Here is a 25,105-nt window from a genome sequence, read left to right as displayed (position 1 = left end):
GTGTCAAACAAATTTCCTATGTATGTACCTAACTTTCAGTGTTCTGGAGGAATTCCGTTACCAGCAACTCCCTTTCTCCATAGGTAAGGATAAAAAGTCTTCTCATAAGATGGAATCTACCAGAGGTACAGAACCCCCATCTCAAACTAATATGCGTCAATTCCACAAGAATTCTCCCATCAACAATTCAGCCTGCTCTTATGGGACCTCACTTCCTCATTCTCTGTCAGGGAACAATCCTCCCTTAGACTTTTCTGAAATGTCCTCTCAATTGGGAGATTAGCTCTGGAGCAAAAACTGCAGCAAACTGTATCAGTTGCTTCTAACATCCATGCTGACCTTTCTTCTTTCCTTACTTACCTGAAAGAGGAGAGAGACTTTTCATCGGCTTGCATTAATAACCTCCAGGAGTCTGTATTGTGTCAAACCACGGAGCAGGCTAGAATAGATGATCTTGACAACATAGGCAGGCGCAATAATCCTGGAATACGGGGAATCTCGTAGGATCCCAACACCAAAATGTATTTGACAGGGCACATAGAGTTCTTCACCCCAGGGGCCCTAATTCTGAACGACCAAGAGATGTCATATATAGACTTCATTACCATTCTGAAAAAGAAGATATTCTATATAAAGTGAGGGCCTTGGATGAGTTTGACTTTGACGGTAACAAGATTCAGGTGTTCCAGGATCTCTCCTGGCATACTCTGCAACAACGGAGAAATCTAAAGCCACTCACAGAAGAGCTAAACATCAAATACTGTTGGGGCTTCCCACTCAGTTTACCAGCCTCATGCAATGGCAAACAAGTTCTTCTAAAGGATCCTTCTGATATTGATCAGCTCTGCTCCACTTTGGATCTTCCGAAACCCAATCTTCAGAATTGGCAAGAGTGTTCTACTCGTTTCATGCCTCCTCTTCTTCTGCAATGGGAGAGGGGGTGGAAAGTGCAGAATCCAAACAAAAGATGCAAGGCCCTGTCACGTGGGAACCCAATAGACAACACCTGACTTTGCTTATTTGTTGCTCTTATATTCTCTATATAACCTTAGGCTACCATTCCTAAGCTCCCCTGAACAGAACTCGATTTTTGCCTAGTTCCGTTTATTGCAGCTGGTATTCATTTTCAGTATCCTAATAATTTGTTTTATTGTTATTATGTTACACTGCATCATTTGGCACATGTTGTATGACTCAAATTTCTTGTAGACTCCTGAGCTGTTTGTTTAGTATATCCAGTTACCGGCTGTAGGTGGTCTACTACAAATGTTCTTTTAAACAGCTTTTCTCACCACTTACGCTAATTAGTGTTTAATCGTGAGGTTGGATCAATGCTGTTGAATATGGATCATTAGGTTGAGAGTGGTCTTACTTGTGACTATGTGCTGATTCCTGCAATATCCCCCTCCTGGGACCCAATTAGTCACATTCCATGCCGAGCGGTATTGATTCTTAACCTACTAGTCTTTTTGACTTATGGGTCGGGGAGTTGCTATAAACATTTGTTTGTAGTATTTTACTATATTACTACCTTCATTACCTCCAGTTCCCAGGGTATTTTGTACTCAGCCTACAGCTTATCCTCTATTACTATTCAGTCTTGTTATTGGTTATATGAACCACAGGTTCTTTTAGCACCATTCAAGTAGTGGAAGTTGTTGCCACTGTACCCCTGTTGGCAAAACTGCCAATTTGTTCCTACCTAGCCATTGGAAGAGCTATTCCGCCCATGGTGTTTAAGTGCAGTGTTCTTCTGCTATGTTACTGTTTGGAATTTATATGTTTTGTTTCCATTGATTCTGTTTCCCCCTTATCCTTCTCTTCCCTCTTTTTGAATCCTTAGTATGCGCCTGCTTTTAAAAATATTTAATATATCATGTTGACCAGGGTAAAACCTCAGTTGTCGCAATCAATATAGTAGACTCTTTCAAGCTCTGCTCGATCTATGCTAAAGGTTTTAATGTTCTTGATAAAAAGGTCTCAGGCCATACATGCCTTCTACACAGATAAACTTGATGTGGCTTTTATACAGTAGACATTTAAAGCTAGGAGAGGCTCCTTTATTACGCAGCAAACCCTATCCACATGCTTTCTATGGTAATAACCCCATTTGAAAACATAAGGGTGTAGACATTTAGTTCTCTAAGCTCCTACCAATAATTGATGCAACACCACTCCTTGGGGAGGGATATTCTTATTAAATTCCTAATCAGTGCAGCTTTCTTGTCAGAGACTATGGAGATGTTGGAAACTAATGTAGAGGGCATTGTGTTCTAGGGTGGTGACCAAAACTGGGCAATGGAACCTCTAGTCAACATCTCTGTTGGTGCCCCGAGACATCCTCTAATACTGCATTGATAGGTAAGCCGTATCTTGCACGACTTCCAATTGGCCAACTCATGGCGCCTCCTGCATCCATCCAACCAAGACTACACCTTCTTCTCCTTTCCCACTCTGCTTACTATAGAATAGATTATGTGTTAGTCAGTCATAGACACATTTGGTAAAGGATGCGAGCATAAGTTAAATGACATGGTCAGATAATGCAATCGTCTACTTCATATTGTCCCTTAGACACAGCCGTTCTAAGCAGAGAACACGGAGACTGAACAAATTACTACTCCAGGACCGCTATTGTAAATCTCAAGTGGAGTCTGCCATTGACATATTGCACTTACTGAGAAACAAGATGTCTCCAAAATAGTTGCCTGGGAGGCCCAAAAATGTGTCCTTTGGGGTAAACTTATCCATTTGGGTTTCTACATTAAAAAGCAAAAGGACATCCTTTAAGGGGACCTTTTGTTAAAGATCTTGAGGCTCTTGAGTCTCGTCATAAATCTGGCTGGGGAAATGCTCATGGAAGCAGATCCGCCATTAATAAACTTTTAAATGATAGGATAAAGTTGGCTTTGAAGACATATAAAAACTAATATTACCAGTGGTGGAATAAACAATAGACGTCTGCTGGTTAGAGCCCTATGTGCCCAAATAGCAGTCTCCTTCATTCATACCATAAAGGACCATGAAGGCAGAGAATGGCAATAGCAAAAGCCTTCCACTCACATTACACAAAACTTTATCCCTGGGGAACCCTCACTAGCTGATATTAGATTTAAAAAAGCAGAAATAGCAGATAATCTTCAGAAATTTTGGGGAAATTGCAATATCGAATGTAGAGAAAACTTATATGAACCTTTCACCATCAGAATTGGAATTGTCAATTTCATCCACTCCCTCAGGTAAAGGTTCGGGCCGGCGGCATGGCTTCTCCATAACATATTATAAATCCTTTGGGTGAAAGTTGAACCCCCTACACCTCAGGGTCCTTAATGATATATAGGCCGAGGTAGACTTCTCTCAGCAGTCTCAGTGCTCCAGCTACAGGCCTGTTTCCTTGTTGAATGTTGACTTGAAATGGTTTGCCAAAATTATTGCAAACTGCCTTAAGCTCCTTTTACTATCATTGATTCATAGCGTTAGGTTATTTTTGTGCCAGGCTTTTGTGAGGTTCTGAACAACACCAGCAAGATTATCGTCTTTATATACTCCACTGGCAAATCAACCACTTCCAGCCTAAATCTTTCAACGAATGCTGAAATGGTGTTCTACGTGATAGATTGGTTGCTTCTTTCAGGTATGCGTGTACACTTGGGTTTGGGTCCTACCTGTATGCATAGAGTCCTTTCTGTATATAATAATCCCACAGCTAGAATTAAAGTCAACGGCTCCCTCTAAGATCCCTTTCACATTCGTAATGGGACTAGGCAGGGTTGCCCATTTTCCCCCTTGGTTTTTGTCTTGTGCATGGAGGTCCTAGCTATCACAAAAAGAAGCAACCCTGATATCTCGGGTGTCAGGTAGGAGGGACGAACCACAAACTGGCCCTCTTTGCAGATGAGATGATTTGTTGGCTATTATTACTAGTCCTATAAACTTCCTCTCAAACCTAATGTTAGAATTGAAAACATTTATCTGCCTATCTAACTTCAAAATTAATTACTCCAAATCAGTAACTTTGAACCTTTACATTCCTCCTTTTACAGTGGCAGGCATTCAACATTCCCTCCCCTGGCACCCTACATATATGAAATACCTGGCGATGCTAATTACTAAAAACCATCTGTATCTTTTCAGAGTGAACTCTGTCCCTCTGCTTTCTAAATTACACACAGAACTCCGCAAATGGTGGTCCCGTGGCTTCAAGTGCTTTACCTCCTCCAGACACTTCTTATTAGCATTCCACCTAAATACTTTATGGATCTAGAGTCCCTTTTTTTTCCGTTATGTTTCAATAAATATACATTGAACATTAATATTAGACTGGTAGCGCCAATGCCCGATTATATATATATATATTTATATATATATATATATATATATATATATATTTATATATATAGACATATATGGTCAAAATTGGTGTTATGTTATCAATGTTTATTTTTTATGTTAGTTTTAATGTGCGGTATCATTGCTAGTTTTAATTAGAGATGGGCGGGTCCGGTTCTCCGAGAACCGAACCCATCCGAACTTTGGGTATCCGAGTACCAAGCTGAGCAGCTCGGTACTCTCCCGCCCATTCCGAATCCAAATCGAGGCCGAACGTCATTGTGACGTCGTCGGATCTCGGGGCTCGGTTCTCGCGATACTTCAACTTTATAAATACACGCCTCCACAGCAATCCATCGCCATTTGACAGAGGGAGAGAGCAGGGTGTAGTCATAGGCTAATTAGAGCAGGGACAGAGAATACAATATTGTTCTTGCAATTGCTCTAACCAAAATCGCTAGTGCAGAGAGGAGGATAGAGGTTTATTATTTTTTCTTCATATTTGGCACTCCCCAGCGCTTTTGGGGTGTCCCACATAATTGTGCATAAATATTTCTGGCTGTCAAAAGTCATATCTGTCAGCAGTATCTACTAAATAATTTTTAGCACTCCTCAGTGCTTTTGGGGTGTCCTCCCTAATTGTGCATTAATATTTCTGGCTGTCAAAAGTCATATCTGTCAGCAGTATCTACTATATAATTTTTAGCACTCCTCAGTGCTTTTGGGGTGTCCTCCCTAATTGTGCATTAATATTTCTGGCTGTCAAAAGTCATTTCTGTCAGCAGTATCTACTAAATAATTTTTAGCACACCTCAGTGCTTTTGGGGTGTCCTCCCTAATTGTGCATTAATATTTCTGGCTGTCAAAAGTCATATCTGTCAGCAGTATCTACTAAATAATTTTTAGCACTCCTCAGTGCTTTTGGGGGGGGGACATTGAAGCCTTCTCAGATATCCTAACCAGACATAGGGTGGATTTCATCTCCCTCTCTTTTCTACATATTCGGCAATAATGCTCACCAGATTATTAGCATGGACACAGTCTTCTGACTCCAAGTGATGGGTATCACTTTTGGGCCAAGAGCTGGGCATCCCTGTTGGTATCTTTCTGTGGCTCACCAGACTTATACATTCATCACATCTCAAGATTGGTCCAATGCTCCACTGCTCGACTAAACTAAGGAACTTGGAGTGCGTCTCCGCCCTTTGCTCTCCCTTGATGCCCCTGCCACAAATTCCGAAATTCCCCCCGGGAATGTTCCCTGAAACGTTTGCTTCCTGGTCAGATCAGGGGGTGCTCAGGAACAGCCAGTTATTAGAAGGTGTGAAGGTCTTGTCACGGAATGTTTCAAGCTGAAGGTCACCTGCAGGTATTAGCGCTGCTACACAGGGAGGCGCAGAGTCTAACACACCACTGGTCTTCACCAGGGACCCCCACAAGGGAGTTTGGGTTTCGCCGCAAGTGGCGTGCAGGTTGTGGCTCTCCCAGGAAGCTACCAGCGAGGTGAGTGGTGAACAATTGTAGTCATACAGGCAGGAGTCATAACCGTGCGGACAAGCAAAGTACCAGGGAGTACAAAAAGCGAAGTTAGAAGGCCAGTAGTCAAAACCAGGAAATCCGAAACAGACCAGAGGGGAATCCAATGCAAATCAACCAGCAATGAGAAGGGCCTTGACATTTTATGAGACTATGTGCTATGATTTCCAGATACCATAAACACATCAGTCCTGATTTATCAAGGCACGTATCTGTCGACATTGAGTGTATCACACACAAAATCACGCCGTGAATGCAGGCTTTTTCTTGCGGCAGTGCACGCAAAGGACACTTACTACAGTGTCTGTGTTCGGTGAGTAACTTGAGCGGGGAAGGGGCATGTTGCCATAGCCAATTTACAGTAGGGACGTGCCAAACTCAAGAGCACACAGCCAAGGCCATATCCAGCTCTACAGCCATGGAAATAACTTGTTTTTCTGTCGTTTCTCTTGCACCAGCTCTGGGGCTATTGTAAGTACAACCGGTCGGGTGCAGTCCTACCCACCAGCTCTATACTGTGTAAAATTAAAGATTTTTTAAAAAAATGCATGGGTTCCCCCCCTCTTAATGATATTAACCATTGTACTGCCAGCCTAGTGCTGGTAATCATATAATTTGGGGGGAAAAACCGACTTCACAAAAACCAGCACTAGGCAAGCAAGCCGGGGCTGGTGGCACTATAGCAGAGGAACCCACAGACCCCCTGCCATAATGACAAACTACCCCCAGGCTGTTCAGCAGGGGGCTGAAAGCACTAGTGCACTTCCCACACTTGAGATCTGTGTCTTGATGAATTTGGACAAACGGAAAACCCAAATGCATGCGCATAATACGGAGCGCAGGTTGCGCTCAGGATGCGTGCCTTAATGAATCAGGCCCACCATCTCTATTATCTATGAATTGCTAATGGGAAACTTTTATGACTCCCATGCGATATATATCAAATTTGAGACAGAATTAGATGGACCATATCTGGTCAGAGTCTGACCTAAGATTTTTCAAGCCTCTCCGTATTGGAGACACAGTTCAAAGTCCTCTCTAGACGGTATAGATGCATGGCCGGATTAAGGGGGGCGGCACAGGGGGCACGTGCCCCGGCCCCCCCTCTCTCCAAAGGGCCGCCCGCATAACCTCACCTGTTGATAGCAGCCGCGGTGCTGCTGACAGAGAGTGGATGCATGCATCAGTGGGGACCCCGCCGGCCGCCTCATCTGACAGCTGTCAGTTGTTGTCTGACAGCTGTCAGATGCGGCAGCCGGCGGGGTCCCCACTGATGCATGCATCCACTCTCTGTCAGCAGCACCGCGGCTGCTGGACCATCTAAAATGGCCGAAATTGAGCTGCTGCGCATGTGCAGCAGCTCACCCTTCACACGAAGGAGAGAAGGTGAGTCCCTATAGAACAAAAAGAAAATCATATATAAATAAATATGCCATTCACTATGAAGGGTCTTCTTAAATAAGTATATACATATGATTATTTATTTTATGTATATACATATTTATATTATTGAACCATAACTGATAAAATAAATAATCATATGTATATACATATTTAAGAAGACCCTTCATAGCTTGATTATTACTTGACTATTTTATTAAATATGTAGCCACCTACAGCAGTAAGAGTGTGTATGTGTGTATATATATATATATATATATATATATATATATTCAGGCTACATTTGACATATTTAATCAAGCAATAAAGTAATAATCCTACTATGAAGGGTCTTCTTCAATATGTATATACATATGATTATTTATTTTATCCGTTATGTTTCAATAAATATACATTGAACATTAATATTAGACTGGTAGCGCCAATGCCCGATTATATATATATATATTTATATATATATATATATATATATATATATATATATATATATATATATATATTTATATATATAGACATATATGGTCAAAATTGGTGTTATGTTATCAATGTTTATTTTTTATGTTAGTTTTAATGTGCGGTATCATTGCTAGTTTTAATTAGAGATGGGCGGGTCCGGTTCTCCGAGAACCGAACCCATCCGAACTTTGGGTATCCGAGTACCGAGCTGAGCAGCTCGGTACTCTCCCGCCCATTCCGAATCCAAATCGAGGCCGAACGTCATTGTGACGTCGTCGGATCTCGGGGCTCGGTTCTCGCGATACTTCAACTTTATAAATACACGCCTCCACAGCAATCCATCGCCATTTGACAGAGGGAGAGAGCAGGGTGTAGTCATAGGCTAATTAGAGCAGGGACAGAGAATACAATATTGTTCTTGCAATTGCTCTAACCAAAATCGCTAGTGCAGAGAGGAGGATAGAGGTTTATTATTTTTTCTTCATATTTGGCACTCCCCAGCGCTTTTGGGGTGTCCCACATAATTGTGCATAAATATTTCTGGCTGTCAAAAGTCATATCTGTCAGCAGTATCTACTAAATAATTTTTAGCACTCCTCAGTGCTTTTGGGGTGTCCTCCCTAATTGTGCATTAATATTTCTGGCTGTCAAAAGTCATATCTGTCAGCAGTATCTACTATATAATTTTTAGCACTCCTCAGTGCTTTTGGGGTGTCCTCCCTAATTGTGCATTAATATTTCTGGCTGTCAAAAGTCATTTCTGTCAGCAGTATCTACTAAATAATTTTTAGCACACCTCAGTGCTTTTGGGGTGTCCTCCCTAATTGTGCATTAATATTTCTGGCTGTCAAAAGTCATATCTGTCAGCAGTATCTACTAAATAATTTTTAGCACTCCTCAGTGCTTTTGGGGTGTCCTCCCTAATTGTGCATTAATATTTCTGGCTGTCAAAAGTCATATCTGTCAGCAGTATCTACTAAATAATTTTTAGCACTCCTCAGTGCTTTTGGGGTGTCCTCCCTAATTGTGCATTAATATTTCTGGCTGTCAAAAGTCATATCTGTCAGCAGTATCTACTAAATAATTTTTAGCACTCCTCAGTGCTTTTGGGGTGTCCTCCCTAATTGTGCATTAATATTTCTGGCTGTCAAAAGTCATTTCTGTCAGCAGTATCTACTAAATAATTTTTAGCACACCTCAGTGCTTTTGGGGTGTCCTCCCTAATTGTGCATTAATATTTCTGGCTGTCAAAAGTCATATCTGTCAGCAGTATCTACTAAATAATTTTTAGCACTCCTCAGTGCTTTTGGGGTGTCCTCCCTAATTGTGCATTAATATTTCTGGCTGTCAAAAGTCATATCTGTCAGCAGTATCTACTAAATAATTTTTAGCACTCCTCAGTGCTTTTGGGGTGTCCTCCCTAATTGTGCATTAATATTTCTGGCTGTCAAAAGTCATATCTGTCAGCAGTATCTACTAAATAATTTTTAGCACTCCTCAGTGCTTTTGGGGTGTCCTCCCTAATTGTGCATTAATATTTCTGGCTGTCAAAAGTCATATCTGTCAGCAGTATCTACCAAATAATTTTTAGCACTCCCCAGTGGTTTGCGCTCAGAATGGATTCAAAGCAGTCCACATATGATCTGAATGAGCAACCAGGTTCTGTCACCAGTCCTGATGTTAGTGTTCCCAGTACGTCATCTGGCCAAGGTGATGTCAAACAACAGAGTGTTTCCAAATTAGTGCAAAAAACAAAAACCAAAAAAATTTTTACTGTATTGCAGCGAAAAAGAAGTGTAACTGAGCAAAAGTTAAGTGACGATAAAAAAAAAATTGCAAGCATGCCATTCTACACACGCAGTGGCAAAGAGAGAATGAGGCCTTCACCTTTGGCTATTAGTGGCAGATCCCAAAAAGTTACCCAGCCTACAATTGGTGCACAACTACTGTTACGCGTCAAAGCCGAGCTGCAAGATAACAGTGAAGCATTACAGGAGAATATTTGCTCTGATTCACAAATGACAACAATCCCTGTGGAGAGTCCATCCAACAGTGGGATGTCTAATAGTGAGCATTCTGCTGATGTGTGCCTTAATAGCCCGAGTGTAGCCGGTGATACACAAATTGAGGATGCCACTTTGGAATTAGAAGAGGAGGAGGGGGAGATTTGTGTAGGCGACGAGGGCGCTAATGATGATGTTGATGATTATGATGCAGACAGATACCAAATTGCCTTTCTCAATTTCTATTTATATTCTAGATTATATAACGGCTGAATAGTTTTCTATTTTACTCCTAGTGGAGAGAGGATCTGATGCAGACAGATACCAAACTGCTTTTGTCCATTTCAATTTATATTGTACAGTATATAACGGCTGAATTTATTAGTATTTTATACAAGTGGAGGGGGGCCTAGAGAGACAGAAACCAAACTGGCTTTCTCCATGTCAATTAATATTGTACAGTCTATAACGGCTGGATTTTTTGGTATTTTATACAAGTGGAGGGGGGCCTAGAGAGACAGAAACCAAACTGGCTTTCTCCATGTCAATTAATATTGTACAGTCTATAATGGCTGAATTTTTAGTTTTTTTAAAAAAGTGGAGGGGGGCCTATAGAGACAGAAAGCAAACTGTCTTTTTCCATTTCTTTACATATTTAACTATAAGTGTAGGGTGTAATATACATCCAAAGACGATGGCTGCATTGCCAATATGCATAGATGGAGAGGAAGACAATCTGTTTTGTGTGTAGAATAAATGAAGGCCTACCAACGAAGAATTAAACTGTTTTTTTGGATGATTTATTACCTCAACAATTAGATTACTTGTCTCTAAAACAGTTGGAGCACTAAATTGGGTTAATTTAGGCCCAAAAACATGGATTTTCCAAAAAAATAGCAAAACAAAACCAAACAAAACCAAAACCAAAACCAAAACACGCAATGGCGGTTTTGCAAAACCAAAACCAAAACCAAAACACGACGGTAATCCAGATCCAAAACCGAATCCAAAACCAAAACACGGGGGTCAGTGACCATCTCTAGTTTTAATGTGCATTATCAATGGTATTTTTAAAGTACGATATCAATGCTAGTTTTAGCGTGCAGTATCAGTGCTAGTTTTAGCTTGCAGTATCAGTTCTAGTTTTAGCTTGCGGTATTATTGCTAGTTTTAGTGTACGTTATCAATGCTATTTTTAATGGGCAGTTTCAATGCTAGTTTTAATGTGTGGTGTCAATACCCATTTTAATGTGGGCCTTTGATGATTGTTTTAATGTATAGTATTTTAGTTTGTGAAACAAATGATTTGTCTTATGCAGACAACCTAGGCGAGCCCTCTGGGAGAGCTGTAAGTGTCATACTGTGGGCTGTAGGTGATGTAATGCAGGATGTGTCAATGCCTATAGCCTTATACCCAATGGCGTTATTTTACATGCGTTTTATACAAAGGTGCTTGTACAATTTACAAGTACCTGTACTAATATTAATATATATATCACGCCCGGCATTCAGTGAGCAGCGGCAAGGAGAGAGGATGCTGGGTCCCAGGCACCGCCGAATTGGTAAGAAGAAAGAAGAAAAGACAGAAGAAATAGAAGAAAGAAGGTCAAGTATGGTAAGTAAAGAAACGGAGGGGAATGGTGATAGGAAACGGGAATGGTGATAGGAATAAACAATAGAGGGGCAAAAGAATGAAGGAGGGGGCAGAGTGAGGATGCAGAGGGGCACAGAGTGTGTGGATGCAGAGGGACACAGAGTGTGTGGAGATGATGCAGGGGCACAGAGTGTGGTGATGCATGGGCACAGAGTGTGTGGAGATGATGCAGGGGCACAGAGTGTGGCGATGCAGGGGCACAGAGTGTGTGGATGATGATGCAGGGGCACAGAGTGTGTGTATGATGATGCAGGGGCACAGAGTGTGGCGATGCATGGGCACAGAGTGTGTGGAGATGATGCAGGGGCACAGAGTGTGGCGATGCTGGGGCACAGAGTGTGTGGATGATGATGCAGGGGCACAGAGTGTGTGTATGATGATGCAGGGGCACAGAGTGTGTGGATGCAGGGGTCACAGAGTTTGTGGATGATGATGCAGGGGCACAGAGTGTGTGGATGATGATGCAGGGGCACACAGTGTATGGATGCAGAGGGTCACAGAGTGTGTGGAGATGATGCAGGGGCACAGAGTGTGTGGATGATGATGCAGGGGCACAGAGTGTGTGGATGCAGGGGGCACAGAGTTTGTGGATGATGATGCAGGGGCACAGAGTGTGTGGATGAAGAGGGGCACAGAGTGTGTGGATGATTATGCAGGGGCACACAGTGTATGGATGCAGAGGGTCACAGAGTGTGTGGAGATGATGCAGGGGCACAGAGTGTGTGGATGACTCTAAGGGTGCCGCAAAAGTTTGGGAACCTCAGCCTTAATTTTAGATCTTAGGGGCCCCCCTGTCTTAAGTGCCCTGGGCCCCCCGAAACCTTAATCCAGCTCTGTATAGATGTCCCTCTCAACTGTCAAAGATGCATCCGGGAATCTCTGGTACAGGTGCGTCTCAGGAGCCGGGACACTTTTACACATTTGGTGGAACAGTCCTAGACTTACTTCTTCAAGCTTAAGGAGCTCTCTGCAAAAGTTTAAGCCTGCTCTGTTCCCCCTGGCACAAGTTCTGGTTTCTGAACCTCATGAGTATAACAATCTCTCAGTATAAGAAATCGCTTCTTATACATCTAAATAATGCTGCCAAAGCTGTAATACCTATTCATTGGAGTTCCACTATTCTCCCTTCCATGATGGAGTGGATAGTGAAAATTCATTTTTACATGGCTTTGGACGACCTCTCTATGTCCAGTTCAGACCGATTCTCAGCAATCTGCTTAGATGGATAGAATTTAAAGATTGCTCTGAGTTCCGGGCCCTGATAGAGGAGTAGGACATTCTAGACTCCTGTGTGTATCTGATTTGGCTACAGTTTTGTTGCCTGACAGGCCTTGGGCAGTCTCTACCAACTACACCAGGGGGTAAATGTATGAACATGCGGGTTCTTCAACACCCGCGTGTTCAGCGTGGTCGGCGATTAAATTTCAAGCGGTGCTGCATTGTAAAGGGAAACTTCCCTTTACAATGCAGCACCGCTTGAAATTTAATCGCCGAACACGCTGAAGACGCGGGTGTTGAAGAACCCGCATGTTCATACATTTATCCCCATATGTTTTCACTTTTTTTATACAGTCATGGCCAAAAGTTTTGAGAATAACACAAATATTATTTTTCACAAAGTCTGCTGCCTCAGTTTTTATGATGGCAAATTGCATACACTCCAGAATGTCATGAAGAGTAATCAGATGAATTGCAATTAATTTTAAAGTCCCTCTTTGCCATGACAATGAACTTTATCCCAAAAAAAACATTTCCACTGCATTTCAGTCCTGCCACAAAAGGACCAGCTGACATCAGGTCACTGATTCTCTCGTTAACACAGGTGAGAGTGTTGACGGGGACAAGGCTGGACATCACTCTGTCATGCTGATTGAGTTAAAATAACAGACTGGAAGCTTTAAAATGAGGGTGGTGCTTGAAATCATTGTTCTTCCTCTGTTAACCATGGTTACCTGCAAGAAAACACGCGCAGTCATCATTGCTTTGCACAAGAAGGGCTTTACAGGCAAGGGTATTGCTGCTGGTAAGATTGCACCTAAATCAACCATTTATCGGATCATCAAGAACTTCAATGAGAGAGGTTCAATAGTTGTGAAGAAGGCTTCAGGGCACCCAAGAACGTCCAGCAAGCGCCAGGACCGTCTTCTAAAGTTGATTCAGCAGCAGGATCGGGGCACTACAAGTGCAGAGCTTGTTAAGGAATGGCAACAGGCAGGTGTGAGTGCATCTGCATGCACAGTGAGGGGAAGACTTTTGGAGGATGGCCTGGTACATCGGGGACAGACTGATATTCTGCAAAAGGTACAGGGATTGGGCTTCGGAGGACTGGAATGAAGTAATTTTCTCTGATGAATCCCCTTTCAGATTGTTTGGGACATCTGGAAAAACGCTTGTCCGGAGAAGGAAAGGTGAGCGCTACCATCAGTCCTGTGTCATGCCAACAGTAAAGCATCCTGAGACCATTCATGTGTGGGGTTGCTTCTCAACCAAGGAAGTGGGCTCACTCACAATTATGCCTAAGACTGCAGCCATGAATAAAGTGGTAAATGGTACCAAAACATCCTCCAAGACCAATTTCTCCCAACCATCCAAGTACAGTTTGGTGACGAACAATGCGTTTTCTAGCATGATGGAGCACCTTGCCATAAGGCAAAAGTGATAACTAAGTGGCTCGGGGATCAAAACATCAAAAATGTTTGTCCTTGGCCAGGAAACTCCCTAGACCTTAATCCCATTGGGAATTTATGGTCAATCCTCAAGAGGCGGGTGGACAAGCAAAAACCTACAAATTCTGACAAACTACAAGCATTGATTAGGCAACAATGGGCGGCCATCAGTAAGTACGTGGCCCAGAAGTTGATTGACAGAATGCCAGGGCGAATTGCAGAGGTCTTCAAAATGAAGGGTCAACACTGCAAATATTGACTCTTTGCATAAACTCTATGTAATTGTCAATAAAAGATTTTGACACTTATGAAATGCAGGTAATTTTACTTCAGTATAACATAGCAACGTCTGACAAAAAGGTCTAAAACACTGGAGTAGCAAGCTTTGTGAAAACCAATACTTGTGTCATTTTCAAAATTTTTGGCCATGACTGCACATATTGCTCTTCTGGCATATACTTCTGAGGGTCACCCCTCCTCCCTCTGCCTTTTTTTGTCTCTTTCTCCCCTTTTTTCTCCCATTTCCCCATTGCTCACCTATAAAGCAAATGTTAGAATTATGCTTTTATTTTATCCTCACCAGTGATTATAATGTTTGTATACATACATTTTTGTATCCTTGTCTATTCTTCAATAAAGACAGAACAAACAAAAAAAAACCTTAAATAAACAATTAAATCACAGTCTAAATAACTGGTGCAGAGATGGTTTAGAATAATTACCATTAATATATGTATTTATGATTGCATTTATAGACTCTTGCTTTAGTGGATCTTCAGGAACAAAGTTATATTAAGCACAGCTTACTATACACAGCTATTATCACTAAACTTGTACACGGTATATTTGTAATTATATTGAGCTTAGCAAACAGATTTAAAAACGCACATATGTATAGGAGATTCTCAAAATAAAGAGGGATATGTTGAATCTTGGAAGTAAACTAGGTAATTTCCTTGGAACAGGCTGTTAGAAGTAATGTAACACCAGGTAGAAATTAAATTCTTCATCTTAACCTGTTTCCATAAATACCATGCAATAGTCTAGAACCACCTGATGTTTTCTAAGCTAAATAGTCAATAGCTCAGGGTAAATACATATAGATGTGCTGCAACATATTCACAGAATTGAAAGTAGAGATCTAGAGATAAAAGTATCCTTCCTATCACAAAAAAGTGGAAGATAAAGCGATCATGCAATAAGTCAGTTATGCACATTCTGATTTATGTAGGGATCAATAAATCCTGTCACTATCTCAACTAGCACTAACATGAATGCTGTCCATTAGAAGTATACTTTCTTCATGAGTGTTTGTAATGTTAAAGCCCAAGATTCTATCTTGTACTGTTTCTGCATTTGTGAACTGATCAGCAGACTTTGAAAGCTCAGTTATATGTCTGCACACAAGAGATATGCAGATAGATTAGAATCTTGATACACCCCAATTAACCCCTACAAAGGTGGAAGCTAACTGATAAATAGTAATGAGTCAGGTTTGGGATTCAGGGGTTGTTAAAGTAATATGACTGTGCTGTAGTCTTCGCAGACTAGATACATACCTGGTTACCAGGGTGTAGCTAAAGCTGCTCCATTTTAGAAAGCTGTACTGGTCATTACAGGGCAGATCCTGAAGCTTTTCTACATCAATGCAGTGAGGGGCACCTTCTGCGTAACATTTCCACCTGCAGGTCAAAAAGTAAGTATATGCTATAGAATATATTCATATAAGCCAATCTTACATCAACAATGCATGTATTGATTCACAGACCTTATATATTCTCTTTTTTTTCTAAATATAAATATATTTTAAGAGTCATAAATAGAGCTAATCTAGAATCTTTGTCCATAAAGCAATTGGTCATTATCGCTCTTCTGCATAAATCTGCATATCGGGCAGTGACACTCAGCCATGCCACACACTCTGCCGTAGACAATATTGAGAGAGTAGTGGGATATAGAATTTTATATACAGAGCTGAGCACCCTGTATCTATATGCTTTCTACTGTATCTTACAAATATTCCATTAACAACATTCGAAGGTGAAGGAACAAAAGGGTAAAAATTATCTGTGGTCAACAAAAATAATATAAAATTTTCATTTGCATGAAATCAAGGAGTATCAGTGGCTCCAGGAATAGAATACTTTTTTTATCAGTAGTAGTACCAGGAGGAACAATTCATGTAGGAAATGATAATGACACAATCGGGACCATTTATGTAATCTGGTGCACTAAGAAAATGTGCTGTAGTTTATAGCAGCCAATCATGTATTTGCTTTAATTTTCTAAACTACAGTAGATAAATGACACAATATGATTAAGCAATATGAGCTACATTACATTTTTCTTGTCCCAAATGTGTCTATGCTAAAGAGAGTTTTACTTTCACGTGAATCTCCTCTCTTACTGAAGACAGGACATTTTTGGAAAGGCTGCAAGTGTGCAAAACATCACTTCATGTACATTGGTCACTCACTTGTGGGTTTCTCTTTCCTTCTCCAGTTCTACTTTCCGTTGTTGCTGGAGAACAGGAGGAGTTTTACTAGATAATATAATGCCTGAAACAGAGAAGCGTTAATAGTATAACCTCCAACAACCACCAGTACAGTTTTCATTGTAATTAACTAATTGGGACATGTTACCCGGAGATTAAAGATTGTTATTAAGGCTTCACATAGCTAAACTGTGTCAATCAGTAGCAGATGGTCCCCACATGGAAACCTTCACACCTATAGTGTAACATGTACTCCTGTTCTGCCCAGCCATTCTACATAGAACCAGTCTTCTCAGCTCTGTAATATCTAGTCCTGTGCACTAACATTCAGGTGGAGAGACTTATATTAAGGATTTTATGATGCATTTAGTGCTAAAGTATAAGTTGGGCTAAGAGTTCCTATCTGTATCCAAGTCCCGCAATAAATCCCAACTCACCCTTCCCCTCTGGGATCTCCACAGTAGTAAGGTCAGGGATCCACCGATAGAAAGGGAACTGGTAGAGTTGACCATTGGGACAGGTCACGTTAACATACTGGCAGTACCAAGCATCCATACATAAGTTTTTGTAGCGCTCTTTGAACAGCCGAACCAGCAGGAGCTCTCCCAGATCTTTCTCAATGTTAACATCAAAGTCAGTCACCTGGAAAAGCAGAGTAGAGTCTGAGAAACTTGCATGGAATAAGCCCAGAATTCCACTAGGGTAGACCATGAATTCCCAATTGGACGTGTAGAAGTGATCTTTTTAGCCAATAGAGTTCAGAGACTTTGTGGAAATATATATAACAATAATAATGGCATTTTTCTAGAAAATTGCATATTTTTCAGACTACTTTGTTTATATTGGAACAGCAGTGGGAACAGACACTAGCAATGTTGAAGCTGCTCAGCAATATGAAAACACACACACTGTAGGAACTGGTTAAATATTCAGTATATTCACATTAACTTTTCAAGGAGATTGCCACTATCAAGTTGTTTCTTTAAAGGCTATTAAGTCAAAACATGCACATTTACAATATGGTACATGATAGTTTTAGTTTAAAAGATGTAGCAATGCCTAGGCCCTTCTAGTTCATTCTAGCACCACCTACCCTAAAAAGGAGACAGACCAGATGGACCTGGGGAAACTGGGAGGAAACAAATAAGGAGTCGAGAGCAAAACAAAGAGAAATATAAGGTAAAGGGATGATTAACCTTAGCCAGACCACACTGAGCGCCCCACAAACAAAGTTACTCAGTTAAGATCTTATGTTTGCCCCAAGTACAACTATGAATAACTTCAATACCTATATTGATATACATAAATTCATTCAAAACTCACTCTTTAAAAAATTTTTATGCAAGACTGTCTAACTAAGAATGCCAGCACAACCACTGACAATCAAAGTATGTAATTATATATATACATACAATTTTTAAAAAGAACTCTACCTTCTACCCCTACCATCTAAAAGGCCCTTTCATTGAGACATTTCAAAAATGTGTAGAAGAGGATTTAGATGAACTCCAACTGTCAACCAAGACCAATACATACAGGTACAAACATAATCTTACTAAGGCAGAAACTACTGCATTGAAAGAACTGAAAAAAACCAAAGATATAACCATTAAGCCCATAGATAAAGGGGGAGGGATCACCATCTTGAACAGAACAGACTACGAGCGAGAGGTCACCTGCCAAGTGGGAGATACTACCACGTATGAATTACTAAAAGGCAACCCTACGCCAACTTATAAAACAGAGATGGCTGAACTATTGGATAGAGCCCAACTAAAGGGAATCCTTAACAAACAGGAATTTGAATGTCTATCTACCATACATCGAAAAGATAACGGTGATCTACTGTCTTCCAAAAATCCATGAGATTGGAGAATCCCCCGGGGAGATCCGTTGTGTCGGGAATAAGCTCCCTCACTTGAAACCTATCAGAATATGTAGATCAATTTCTACAACCCCTTGTTAGAACACAAAAAATCTTATTAAAGGATACCACAGATGTTCTGAGGGTTTTGGAAAACCTTACATGGGACACTAGCTACACACTGGTAACATGCGATGTGACTTCACTATATATAGTGGTCGACAATTAAGCCGGATGCACGCATGTCAAAAAGATTCTCACCTCTCAGGCTAACTCACCTGAGGGCCAAACAGAATTTATAGTAGAGATGATTAAGTTTGTACTTAAACATAATTATTTCTGGTATAACAGAAAATTCTATAAGGTCCTGTGGTACCGCCAGTAAATTTGCTCCCAGTTACATAAATCTGTTCATGTCATATTGGGAGGATAATTATATCTGGAACAACAACCCCTATGAGAAAGGTTTACTAATTTGGTGAAGATACATAGACAAAATGCTATGTATCTGGAAAGGCACGCAGTCTGACCTGACTGCATTCTTATGATACATTAATGACAATATCCTCAATCTGGCATTCACACCCTATACTAGCAAAAGAAAAGTGAAGTTCTTAGATTTAGAGATATTTACGGAAGACAATACAGTAAAAACTAAAACTAAAACCTACATCAAAAAAGTAGACTGTAATACGTACATACCAGCCTCCAGTAACCACAATAGTACTTTGCTTAAAAATATCCCTAAGAGGCAATTAGGACGGTCAGAAGAAATTGCACTGACCTAACCTTGTTTTGAGGAACAGGCAAAATCACTCAATGAGAAATTTTTATAAAGAAATTATGACCACAAATTGGTGTATGCTGCCTATCAGGACGTATTAGAGGTAGACAAAACAAGGAGACCCTTCTAAGATCTAACAAAAAGGGAGAGATAAAAGAGAACAATCAACCTAGACTCATATCTAAAGGAAAGCAAAGAATCAACTTATTCCTAGTTTCCTATCTCCCGCCAGGAAATCCTAATTTGCACCCCTTGCATTGTAACATGGTTTTGTCCAGGAGACTGAAATAAGAAGTTTCTCAAGTTAAGATTCTTAATGAATCAGGCCCCAGGTCTTATCGAGAATACACAGTCTCTACTGGAAGGCACATATGCCACCCCCTGCTTGCTGAAGGGGAGGTAAGAAACAGTTTGGAAGATCTTTCCTCTTGCCCTGCACAAACAGTAAGTTCTATTGATTGACTTTTATTGACATTTATTTTGGAATTTTGTTATCTACCTCGTGCATATATATTTGCATTTGAGAGTTACAACATGGATCTTCCTTGGATTGGAACCAAGGTCTACTTTATAAACGATTACATATTGATACAAGGCACAGGGAACAGTACAATCATTATATGACTCCACATGATTAAATATTCTCTGATTGCTGTATTACTTGAACTCTTTTTAACTCTCTGTGCTACAGTTAAAATACTATTTAGTACTATTACAGAGAAGCCATATGATTTTATTGTACACATTGTATGATTTCAATCTGTTTTCTGGCCAGGACTAGATGTTTTTGCTCTTTACTTCTTGAGTTTGATCCACATATTAAATTTATCTACATTCTTCAATAGTTTGATCTTACACATGGGAATTTTATTTGAGATATTTACCACTTAGCGCCTTGAAGACTTTCTCTGCCATACCCTCTGGAGTAATATTTGCTAGTTTATCAAACCTTAAACCATGCAAAAAATGGATGATTCTGAATATTTTAGGGATATTTTAGTATCCTGGTAGTTTAACAAAAGCTTAAAGCAGGAAATATCTCCTGCATTAGGCTAAGTATTGCATTAGGCTAAGTATTGCATTGAACTAAGTATCGCAGAACCATAATTTTCTATGGGGACTGCGTTCCGGGCTAGTTTATTTTGACCCCGATGGCTAAGATGGCATTAGCAATTCTATGCAATGGGGAGAGCATTGCAGTAGGGGAAACTTTGGATCCCTCTCCCACAGGCTTTGTTCTTCCCCTCCATTATCTAAAGAAACTGAGCCCTAAAGTCGCGCATGTGTAGTAAAGAATCAGAGTCAGAACCCGGAGCTGTTAGTGAGAAGGAGTCATCTCCAGGACAGCTTCTTATCAGAAGCCGTGTACCGGCACGACTATTTGATAAAAAGTTCCGGTGCTGTTTTGTATTGTTGCAGTAAGGAATAATAATCAACAGGGGTAAAATGTGAGGAATAATAAATAGGTCTCTTAGTACTGTCTGTCCCAGACATATTGTTGTTTTACTTCAAATAAGATGATTCTCTAATTGTAAACTATCTCTGATTTCTGATCCTTGAAAATGTAAATTGGAGTTTGAATCTATAGAAAACTAAAGAACAACAACAAGAACCTTACATGCACTATTTGCTGGATCCTTTGGCTGTAATGTTTCCATGTCTACTGCTCTCTCCTATTACCGCTAATACTATTTCAAGCAGGCCAAACTTGTGTCAGTGCCCTCTGTGAATTTTACCTTTGCCTATTTAAGAGGCCGAGCAGTAAACAAAAAGAGAGTCAATGGTCAGTGTTCTTTTGTTTGTCTGTTCTTCTTTAATTCTATTTATTTGTAGTGTAACATTATTCCCATATTGTGACTCATAAGATACTCACTGCTCCAGGTCTGAAGTTATACCACTTTTGGGACAGTTTATGTTTAGCACTTTCACCTTGGACCCCCACAAGAACAATGGAAACTTGATCACAGGTCCCAGCACACAAGTCAGTGCCTGTAGAAATTGTCAGCTTGTAGATCCCCATGTCTGAGCCAGTGACCTTGTGAGAGCTGCAATGAAAGATACTAGAATAGCATGAGTGTTTCAGACTCGCATACACATTGTATACCATATACAATAAGACCAAACTAATAATAATAATAATAATAATAATAATAGTAATAACAACAACAAAAATAGGACTGATACATGAGAATGGGTCTATGTCAGTGTTAAGAAGCCAAAACATTTTTTAAACTGCTGGTGTGAATCATTGCAAAGCACCACGAGTGGTCATCATCATTGAAAGGTCTCACTTTTATCTTCATCCCTGTAACATTATAGCCCGTGTCCGTATCAAGATATCTCTGATCATCCTATAGAGTCCTTTCACTCCTTCAGTGATCCTAACAGTCCAGACTTTGTCTCTGTCTCTGCAAATGCAACCTAAAATCTCAGCCTTGTGGTGTAATCAGCTGTGCATTGACTTTTAGACTTGGTTTGGCTGTTCTATATAATAGTTTTTTACTTTTTCTTGCCACCTTGTTCTCTTCCTTCACCACGTACAAAGTATTAGAATTTCCATCAAACTTTTCAATCTCTTGTTAACCTTACGCGTTTTATTAATTTTCTTATTTATTCTCTATGGATTCTCTTGGTGTCCTTTAAACATTGCTACCATAAGCTATACCACAATCTAATGATTTACAAAGCCAAAACCTGAACTCTCTCTATTCTCAGTGTAAGAATCAATTAAATCCATACTCACGTAATAAGGGTGTCTTCTGTTGCTCTCCAACGTCTCCTCTGTTAATGGAGAAAGTCCTGTGATCCAGCTACTTGCACCTCTGGCACCTCTGCACAGTTATCTGCACCCCTGAGGTACAAGTTCTTCTAAACTTCCTACCGTATTGTATATCGCTATTGTACCCTTTCCCTTGTTCAGGCTGCTTGAGGCCAAGGGATGGAAATGCAAGACTGAAAAAAAATGTAACTAACTGGCTATTACCAATATGTAAATATTTATTTTATTTTAAGGAGTAATATCTGTTTCAAATAGAAACGTTTCTAGAGATTATAAAATACTAATAAAAGTTATACCATAAAAGAAAAAAATAATGTATAGTAGATACAGCACATGTGAGAGAGTCTGTATGAATCAGTGCATCTGTGGGTCCTTTTTATGTCCTAGTGTCAGTGAAGACCACTCCCTTTTTATATCTCAGTTACCAATTGGATCACATTACGCTTCAATGTTGGCACTCATTATAACATACAAAACCTAATACAGGTATATTTCAGATACATATACAGAGACAAAAATACATTGGGCTTAAAATACATATATAATAACAAATCATATAACATGAAACATATATTGAGTGTAATACAATGTAAATTAATAGCACCTAAGTACAGTGTCGGACTGGGACATGAAGGGCCCACCGGGGGAAATGCAGCGGTAGGGGCCCACTACAATGGGGTGTGGCCAACTGTAAGAGGGGTTGTGGTCAGTCATTAAAGGGGATGGGGTCAGGCCATGGAGGACAACGTATAGCACCTTAGTATGGTCCATAAAGAAAAAGAGGACATTTGCAGTGAGGAGCCGCGAAGGAAAAGACAGAAGAGAAGAAAGAAGTCAATAGGAAAGTAAGTGAAGGGGAGCAAATGCAGCATGGAGGGCACTGTGTGAAACAGGGGAGACAGGGAAAGGGGAGGGATGAATTGAATACAATCAATCATCATCATCAGCTATTTGTGTGCTGTCCATTCTTTGTGGTTAGTGTTCTCTCCCCTCATAGTGTACACAGAAAACAAATGCTATACTACAGTACTAGAGATCAACCATTCATCATATGAAAACCACAATATAAGGGTATAGACTAAAAATTAATATATCCATGAAGCACTATGGAGACCACAAAATTATTAGCATAAAAATATATGCACATTTAAAATATTACATAAATCTAATTACACTCTAGACACTGGCAAATAAAAACAGGACTCTAAAAAATGATCTACCCACAAAATGTACACTCAATAATAATCCAATGCCACTACAAAGGACAAAAGCAAAACATTAATATTAAAGCATATAGCAGATGCAATCCTATAAGGACCTAACTGTCTGAATGTGTTTTATTCTGATTAAGATATGCTTCTATAGGGAATAGAGTCCCACAATTGATTGAAAACAAATAAACATGGAACATGATATAAACAGTGAATTTGGTTACTAGTTTATTAGGAATCCATTCATTGGTCAGCTGCAATAGGATCCTTTTATAGAGGCACTGAAGACATATATTGCAATGAAGCCATTCTAATTTATCTCCCTCCCTCCGAGGTCACACAGTGGAGAGCTCTAGAGAAGTTTGCACGATTTATTACTTACTGATTACACGGACTCACACTGCAGTTAGGATGGCAACTTTATGACTACAGGACGCCTGCAACTACAGCAGAAGGAGTAATCTGAGATCTGTGTCACTGTGAAGCATTTCTGCCTCTCTCTGTCTCAGGAGCAGGAAGTGTTCTCACGTGCTGGCTGTAGGCAGGGATTAGTTTGACAGTCTCCGTTTCATATGTAGACTGACCGCAACTCGGTAATTCTCTGCTCTGCCTCACCAACAAAGAGGGCGGGGTTATCAGGCAACAGGGCCTCCCGGGGGATACCCCGGCTCCCCGGCAGGCCAGTCCGACACTGCCTAAGTACATTTTATGCTGTCAGTAATCATATCTGTTAGGTGTGTGACATTACAGGAGCAACTGTTATCATTCCTTGTCAGTACACATTTAGTCAGTTAACCAGTAAAACCCCTGTTAGGAAGCTCTTGAGTCAGTAAAGTTATATAACTTGCTATAAGCACCATAACCCATATCATATACAGTAGGTGTTTAGGTACGCAGGCTATGTTATGTCAACTTGTTTATTTTTAACAATGCAGTGGCTGAAACAAAAACATATTTTTATTTTCCACTCTTTATTAGAGCAACTAGCTATTTAAATGTAGGGATGAGCGCACTCGGATTTATGAAATCCGAGCCCACCCGAACGTTGCGGATCCGAGTCGGATCCGAGACAGATCCGGGTATTGGCGCCAAATTCAAATGTGAAACTGAGGCTCTGACTCATAATCCCGTTGTCGGATCTCGCGATACTCGGATCCTATAAATTCCCCGCTAGTCGCCGCCATCTTCACTCGGGCATTGATCAGGGTAGAGGGAGGGTGTGTTACGTGGTCCTCTGTCCTGGTAGATCTCGTGCTGTGCTGTTTAGTTCTGTGCTGTGCTGTTTAGTTCTGTGCTGTGCTGTGCTGTGCTGTGCTGTGCTGTGCTGTGTTCTGCAGTATCAGTCCAGTGGTGCTGTGTGCTGTGCTCTGTCCTTCTGAGGTCAGTGGTGCTGCTGGGTCCTGTGCTGTGTCCTGTTCAGTCCAGTGGTGCTGTGTCCTGTGCTCTGTGCTTCTAAGGGCATAGTTATTTCCCCAATATTCCCCTGTGTTTAAAAAAATAAAAAAAACTACTTTAATTTTTTTTAATTACCACAAAATTTGCACAACCAATCCTGCAGTATAAGCCCATTGGTACTGCAATATTACCAAGTTCACACATTCAGCAGTAAAAGTCCAGTGGTACTGCAATATTACAAAGTTTACACATTCTGCAGTATCAGTCCAGTGGTGCTGTGTCCTGTGCTCTGTCCTGCTGAGTTCCGTAGTGCTGCTGGGTCCTGTGCCGTGTCCTGTTCAGTCCAGTGGTGCTGTGTCCTGTGCTCTGTGCTTCTAAGGGCATAGTTATTTCCCCACTATTCCCAAGTTTTTTAAAAATAAAAAAAAAAGTAAAAAAAAAAAAAAAATTAAAAAAAAAAAATATATATAATAATTATAACCAAATTTGCAAAACCAATCCAGCAGTATAAGTCCATTGGTACTGCAATATTA

General features: G+C 40.5%; 1 protein-coding gene across 1 annotated transcript in view; it reads right to left on the bottom strand.

Moving 5' to 3' along the window:
* LOC142140862 (hydroperoxide isomerase ALOXE3-like) overlaps positions 1-22,211 on the bottom strand; it is a 61,020-nt gene extending 38,809 nt beyond the window's left edge. Inside the window, exons 1-5 of the mRNA XM_075198823.1 lie at positions 21,931-22,211; positions 21,061-21,232; positions 16,977-17,181; positions 16,522-16,603; positions 15,605-15,727 (exon numbers count right to left, since the gene is read on the bottom strand). Coding sequence (XP_075054924.1) covers positions 15,605-15,727; positions 16,522-16,603; positions 16,977-17,181; positions 21,061-21,207 — 557 coding nt within the window. The 5' untranslated portion in view covers positions 21,208-21,232; positions 21,931-22,211. The remainder of the gene's footprint in view (positions 1-15,604; positions 15,728-16,521; positions 16,604-16,976; positions 17,182-21,060; positions 21,233-21,930) is intronic.
* Between the last annotated feature and the right edge of the window lie 2,894 nt (positions 22,212-25,105).

This window comes from Mixophyes fleayi, chromosome 2 (assembly GCF_038048845.1).
Source record: "Mixophyes fleayi isolate aMixFle1 chromosome 2, aMixFle1.hap1, whole genome shotgun sequence".
NCBI classification, from domain to species: Eukaryota; Metazoa; Chordata; class Amphibia; order Anura; family Limnodynastidae; genus Mixophyes; species Mixophyes fleayi.
This window is presented reverse-complemented; position numbering and strand designations above follow the sequence as displayed.